This window comes from Silurus aristotelis (genome assembly GCF_946808225.1).
Source record: "Silurus aristotelis genome assembly, chromosome: 13".
NCBI lineage: Eukaryota > Metazoa > Chordata > Actinopteri > Siluriformes > Siluridae > Silurus > Silurus aristotelis.
This window is the reverse complement of record NC_139586.1, coordinates 9,900,139-9,907,432: the sequence shown is the minus strand read 5'-3', so window position 1 is coordinate 9,907,432 and position 7,294 is coordinate 9,900,139. Positions and strand designations below refer to the sequence as shown.

Below are 7,294 nucleotides of genomic sequence, written 5' to 3'. Positions count from 1 at the left end.
CATATTCTAATATTGTGCATACGAAGTAGACTACAACTCAAATTATCTACATGTTAAGATGTTAGCCTAAGTGATTATTCTGTATTTATGTAGTTATTTTATATTAATGACAACAATCACATGATTCATGTTAAGTCAATTTTATTTCTATAGTGATTTTTACAACAGACATTGTCTCAAAGCAGCTTTACAGAATTTTAACAGTTGAGGTAAATGGTGTGCATTTATCCCTGATGAGCAGCCGTGGAGACTGTGGCAAGGAAAAACTGCCTTAGATGTTATGAGAAAGAAACCTTGAGAGAAACCCGACTCAAAAGGGCAACCAATTCTCATTTGGGGAATTATGTAATGTTCTATTATGTAATAATGTTTTTTCTCGTGGAACACATGAAAAACACTGCAAACAAAAATTCAGCATCACTTTAGAGTGGGAATTTCCCTCATCTACAGTCAACTACAGATACACATTTCAACCAGATGCCCAGTGGATTGTTTTCCCTTTCTTAAATAAGCTGCTAATACAGATCTGTATTTGTATTTATTTAGAATAAATTCTTTGATCAAATAGTGTTCTATGCTTATAAACAATATTCTCTTTATTAACCGATCAATTGTCATTTTCTATGCTAAGATATAAAAATGTAGTATAAATGTGGGAAATAATATTGAATTAACAAATAATGTTGATAATGGTGCTTATTATCATTATCTTTATTTGCAAATCACCTTTCATACATATTGTAACTAATGAAATTTAATTAACAAAATGTAAACTAATTTTATGCGTAATATAACCAAAAGTATGTAAAGAATATACAGTGCCTTGCAAAACTATTGACCCTTTGCTATTAATCCTCTAAATAAGATCTGGTGCAACCAATTACCTTCAGAAGTCCACCTGTGTGCAATCTAAGTGTCACATGATCTCAGTATATATATATACACCTGTTCTGAAAGGCCCCAGAGAGCAACACCACTAAGCAAGGGGCACCACCAAGCAAGCGGCACCATGAAGACCAAGGAGCTCGCCAAACAGGTCAGGGACAAGTGGAGAAGTACAGATCAGGGTTGGGTTATAAAAAAATATCCAAAACTTTATACATCCCACGGAGCACAATTAAAGCCATTATTAAAAAATTAAAAGAATATGGCACCACAACAAACCTGGCAAGAGAGGGCCGCCCACCAAAACTCACGGACCAGGCAAGGAGGGCATTAATCAGAGAGGAAACAAAGAGACCAAGGATAACCCTGAAGGAGCTGCAAAGCTCCACAGCGGAGATTGGAGTATCTGTCCATAGGATCACTTTAAGCCGTACACTCCACAGAGCTGGGCTTTACAGAAGAGTGGCCAAAAAAAAGCCATTGCTTAAAGAAAAAAATAAGCAAACACGTTTGGTGTTCGCCAAAAGGCATGTGGGAGACTCCCCAAACATATGGAAGAAGGTACTCAGATGAGACTAAAATTGAGCTTTTTGCCTATCAAGGAAAACGCTATGTCTGGCACAAACCCAACACCTCTCATCACCCTGAGAACACCAACCCCACAGTGAAGCATGGTGGTGGCAGCATCATGCTGTGGGGATGTTTTTCATCAGCAGGGACTGGGAAACTGGTCAGAATTGAAGGAATGATGGATGGTGCTAAATACAGGGAAGTTCTTGAGGGAAACCTGTTTCAGTCTTTCACAGATTTGAGACTGGGACGGAGGTTCACCTTCTAGCAGGACAATGACTCTAAGCATACTGCTAAAGCAACACTCGAGTGGTTTAAGGGGAAACATATAAATGTCTTGGAATGGCCTAGTCAAAGCCCAGACCTCAATCCATTCGAGAATCTGTGGTATGACTTAAAGATTGCTGTACACCAGCGGAACCCATCCAACTTGAAGGAGCTGGAGCAGTTTTGCCTTGAAGAATGAGCAAAAATCACAGTGGCTAGATGTGCCACGCTTATAGATACATACCCCAAGAGACTTGCAGCTGTGATTGCTGCAAAAGGTGGCTCTACAAAGTATTGACTTTGGGGGGGTGAATAGTTATGCATGCTCAAGTTTTCTGTTTTTTTGTCTTATTTCTTGTTTGTTTCACAATAAAAAATATTTTGCATCTTCAAAGTGGTAGGTATGCTGTGTAAATTAAATGATACAAACACCCCCCCCCCCCCCCCCAAAAAAAAAAAAAAAAAAAAAAAAAAAAAACTTTTTTTAATTCCAGGTTGTAAGACAACAAAATAGGAAAACTGCCAAGGGGGGGGGGGTCAATACTTTTGCAAGGCACGGTATTTGTGTGCTGAAGGTTTACTATTTTCCTTCAAGAGGTCGAAACCTGTTTCAGTGTAATGATTCTCCTGTGCACACAGTGAGCATTTAAAGAAGAGCTCTGACTTGAAACCTATTAAACACATTTGGGATCATCTAGTGAACACCATCTGAACCCCAGACCTCCAAACCCTTCATCGGTACCTGATCTCACTAAGGGGGAAAATCAAGTGAAAATATCAGTACAAACATTTAAAATGTTAAAACTAAAAGAACACATTCTTCTTGTATTTAACATTATTTGCAAACTAGTATAAAAATATGCCAAGATTTTTTAAATAATGAAATAAAAGGAAACTACTGATAGATAGATAGATAGATAGATAGATAGATAGATAGATAGATAGATAGATAGATAGATAGATAGATAGATAGATAGATAGATAGATAGATAGATAGATAGATAGATAGATAGATAGATAGATAGATAGATAGATAGATAGATAGATAGATAGATAGATAGATAGATAGATAGATAGATAGATAGATAGATAGATACTCTATTCATTCCAAAGGGAAATTGACAGTAGTTTAGTAATTCACAGAAATGTTGTAGTAGTTGTAGTAATATTTATTTCTTTGCTTTCTTCTTTATTGTTTAGAACAACTCAATTTAAGTACTTGGATTACATTATTAAAAAATATATCTTGTAACATGTTTCAATATTGCATGTACATGGCAGATTAAATAAAACAAATTTGATAGAATTCAATTTCCTTCTGTCCATATGAATAAATCACTGGTGTGAATAAAAGACAGAGACCATTAAATGAACTGTTTGAGTACACAAGATTGTTACTTAGGACTCTCCCACTTCGAGACAGTGTGTAAACAGGGCACATTCAGTAGCAGCTAGTTAAATCCAAATTCGGTCACTGCATCCTGAAGAGTATCCAGGAGCTTTGAAAATATACCACAATGAACTGTTACGTGCGTGAGAAAACAACTTCAGAGGTATGTCATGAGAGCTCAGGCTTGTTTTTTACTCTAATTTCAAAATACTGACAGTTCATATTTTTTATGAAAAAATGTTAGTAAGGTTGTTACATTTTTTCTATGAAATATACTAGATAATATAATGCTTTTTCATAGATTTCCTATAGACCTGTAATATTTTCAAAGTAAATGTAAAACAAAATGTACAATTGATTATATTTTCTTGACGATTTATAAACAGATTTTTTTAATCCTTATGGATCGTGTAACATGATATTTATTATTATAATGCTTGTTATTTCTGCATAATGATGCTGGGAGCAGTGCCTGGAGCTCCATGTGTTTTTAGTCCCAGATGAGCAGTGGAACTCAAAGTTGAATAAAGTGCCAGTCGAAGCCATAGACAGCTTCATATCAGCAGGATTTATCAGGTGAATAGGCACATGAAATTAGCTTAATTAATACTTTTATATTATATAATGTAAGGTGCATAGATTACTAGATATTCACGCTGGCATGTGGGACGGTTTGGAAACCATAGTTTTAAACAAACATTGAATTACATTTGTGGAAATAGTAAACCTTCATTATCAAAGCTGTTATAAATAATAAATATAAAGAGTTCTTATTGCTATATTTGTTTGACTGGTCACTTGACTTTATGGGTAATTAAAAATCCATAAGACCTATAAATACTGTCAAGTTGGACCTAACATTAAAGTTAATATTCATATTTCAGAGTGTTTCCAGACATAAATCTCAAGGCCATTAGAGAAGAGCTTGGGACACTGCTTGGACCTGACAGGATCGTGGACAGATATTGCTTTTTAAAATGTGTTGGGAGAAGCTTAGCAATGGTGAGCAGACTGCAGAAATAATCATTTAATTATAAATACAGATGTTTACAGTTGAATTAATATTTACTCAAAACTATACAAAGTGTATTTAATATGCAAAGTCTGGATATATATTTTTTTAAAACCAGGTCAAAGCCAAACAAGAGAAAGACTTAAAAGCAAAATCCTTTGCTCCACCTTATGTAAGTATCTTGTCACATGGGCATGTGTGCAGCTTTTTATACCACTGGAATATCTAATAATATATATCTTTTTAAACTGTACCTATATTTCAGTCTCCTTACCCAGAGCTTTACCTTTTACCAGTTGATAAGAATGCTAATAGCCTTTGCTCCAGATCTCTAAGCTTAGACACTGTTCTTTACAACACTGACTCTCAGACATGTTTCCCTCTTAAACCCATTTTTGCACCTGGCCAGACAAAAGAACCTACTAAATTCCCACTAATCAAACAAGAGCCCCAACAAACTGCCCAAACCCATAGTTTAGAAAATCAGAGTAACTTCAGCTCCTTTGAGGAGAAGGAGGAAGACTCTCTGGAATGTGAAGACACTGTGTGGACTGAAGACCCCCAAAAGGGTTGGAATGTCCAAGAGGAGTTCATTGCAAAGCAACATGGTAACAGTTATTATTTAGGGAATAAAGCTTTTATTTTGTAAACACTCATATTTAGCTTCTTTATGTTATAATAAATTTATATTAAATAGTTACCCAACATTTGTATGTCAAATAATAAATGCAGTATAAATGTTTTTAATACAGAACTGTCCCTCATCAAACAAACTCCAAATGGAATTGAGAAAAATGAGATAAAGCCTTGTTACAAAAGAAATGGTACCAAAGATCCTGGATTACCAGATGTGCAGGAGGGTCCAGATACTGGATTTTTTTACTCGCAAGGAAGGTAATATTATAAAAGTAATACTGAGTATTAAAATGTGTTTTACTTATTAACTGAAAAGATCTCTAAGTTTTTCCACAATGTTCTACAATTTAGGACATCCAAACTGTCCCCACCATTGAAGCCACCCAGAAAGAAACAAAGTGATAAGGTAAAATATGCTAGTTGGGGGAACCTGCAGTTAACATTCATGAACACATTTCTGAATAGTTTTCCCAGAAGAACTGGGAAGTTTTGTACTCATAAATGCCTGATCCTTGTAAAGACACTTTGACCTTTAGGGGCTGGATAAGATTCTAGCAGGGGGTTCTTTCCTGTGCACCATGCAATGAAGATGCATGAAAGGTTTTATTGCAGAAAGTGTTGTTGTTTTTTTTTCCCTTTTCACAGCAGGTCAATGTGGGTAGAGACAAAACTATAGTTCCCGGTATGTCTGATTCAGCTCCTAGTGCCCTTTCCCAGCCTCTGCACATGCAAAAGCCCACTCCTGAACTTTCTTCCAACAGTGAGATTATACAACATCTTAAATCTTTCTAGTTCAATCTAATACTAAAGATGAGGAATATTTAATATAGTAAAGAATACATTTGAATTTGATTACCTACCTAGGGAGTGAGCTGCTGAAGGAAATTAGACTGGCCAAAGAAGAAAGAATAACGCTAGAAAGAACAAGACAAGAACTTCTAAGAAAAGGAAAAGAACTGCTAGCTTTGAATAGACATAGTAGGAACCAAGGTACGCACTAGTTTTTAAAATGATAAGGTAAAGGGTATGCACTAACTGAACTCGTAAAAATCACATACTCTTAGATATACTAAAATATTTCCTATCCTAGCACGAGACAAGTGGAAGAAAAAGTATTTTGACACCAAAAAGGCAACAGCACCACTGGAAGAAACCTTAAAAGGCCTTCAAGAGGAACTAGAGACATTCTACAACAAACTGTTTCAGCAACTGCAAGCCAGAGATGGACGAAACAAACAAAGACGAGCAGGAAAACTTTTAAGTACAAAGGTCAGCTATTTCACTTCTCAGCAAAAAATATATATAAATGGAAAAATTTTAGGTTTTTCAGTAGAGATACAAATATTCATTTGGAAAATATCAAACTGTGTCTACATGGTATATGTATTATTTGAATCGTAAAAATAGAATGGAATACTGCTTATAATTTACTATACACACAAGATTTACAAACAATTAATAACATAAAATGTAAAATATTAAAATAAACTGGCAGTCAGGTTACTAATGTACAGAACTGACTAATTTTTCAGATAAATACATATCAAGAAAATCAAGATTATTCTTTATCAATAAATCAAGAATTTATACATGTATTAGTTTGGAAAGTGTAAAGGTTTTATAGAATAGCCACAGATCAGCTGGTGGTGGTTATTTTGGTGCCATTTAAACGAAACCTGAAAAAAAAAAAAAAAAAAACTTTAAACTCTACCACATTATCAAAGACAACTTGCATGTCCATGATGCATCCAATAATACATTTTTATCTTGTACTTTCGGCTACTCCCGTTAGGGGTCGCCACAGCGGAACATCCGCCTCAGTTCTTTATATAAATGTATATAGATTTTGAAGTGATAAAGCTTACGAATAAAATGTATTTAAAATGTGGATGATAAAAAGACATGCTTTACAAAGAGACAATTTAGTCATTTTTTATCCTCCATTAATTACATTTCATTAGCATAAACCAAACCCAGAACAACAACTAAAGTGCTAATATTCACAGAATGACCTGATAATCCAGATTATGACTGAAAGCTGTGAGATAGACAACCTGAAGAAAAACATTGATGATGCTAAAATTAAACTTGACACAGAAATGAAGGTATGCAAATTACTCCATGTTGTCCACATACAGATTTATCCCTGTACGAGTATATATGTTTAGTTTTTGTTCTGCTTATTTTAGTTAAGGAACCAGGCTACCACAGAACTTCAAGCCCTGAAAGCAGAACTAATGCAGAAGAAGTCTCACTGCTCATTTGCAGGACCTCTTACATGCTCTTCTGACCTTGGATAACGTCCATGTTTAGTCCTGCAACTTCCAGAATTTAAATTGATTGTAGATATAGATACATTTTGTGAACCTGATTGATTAAAATTAGTTTTGGCAAGAAATCTAATATAACTCACTGTACCACACAAATGTTTAACCCTTTTTCTGAAAGCAAACTACACAAGACTAACTAGAACTGGACTAGATCACAACACAAACAATATTTATATGCACATAATTAAAGTATACACGATGTCT

At 34.8% G+C, this 7,294-nt stretch overlaps 1 protein-coding gene across 1 annotated transcript; it reads left to right on the top strand.

Annotated features, from left to right (window-relative positions):
- The first annotated feature begins 2,803 nt into the window (after positions 1–2,803).
- On the top strand, positions 2,804–7,265 carry spata1 (spermatogenesis associated 1). The gene is made up of 12 exons (XM_083558572.1): positions 2,804–3,275; positions 3,582–3,688; positions 3,997–4,114; positions 4,243–4,296; positions 4,390–4,732; positions 4,877–5,018; positions 5,112–5,166; positions 5,406–5,520; positions 5,625–5,750; positions 5,851–6,029; positions 6,767–6,865; positions 6,950–7,265. Exons 1-12 carry the CDS (start codon positions 3,240–3,242, stop codon positions 7,058–7,060), a joined length of 1,485 nt encoding a protein of 494 aa, XP_083414698.1. The 5' UTR covers positions 2,804–3,239; the 3' UTR covers positions 7,061–7,265.
- The last annotated feature ends 29 nt before the right edge of the window (positions 7,266–7,294 follow it).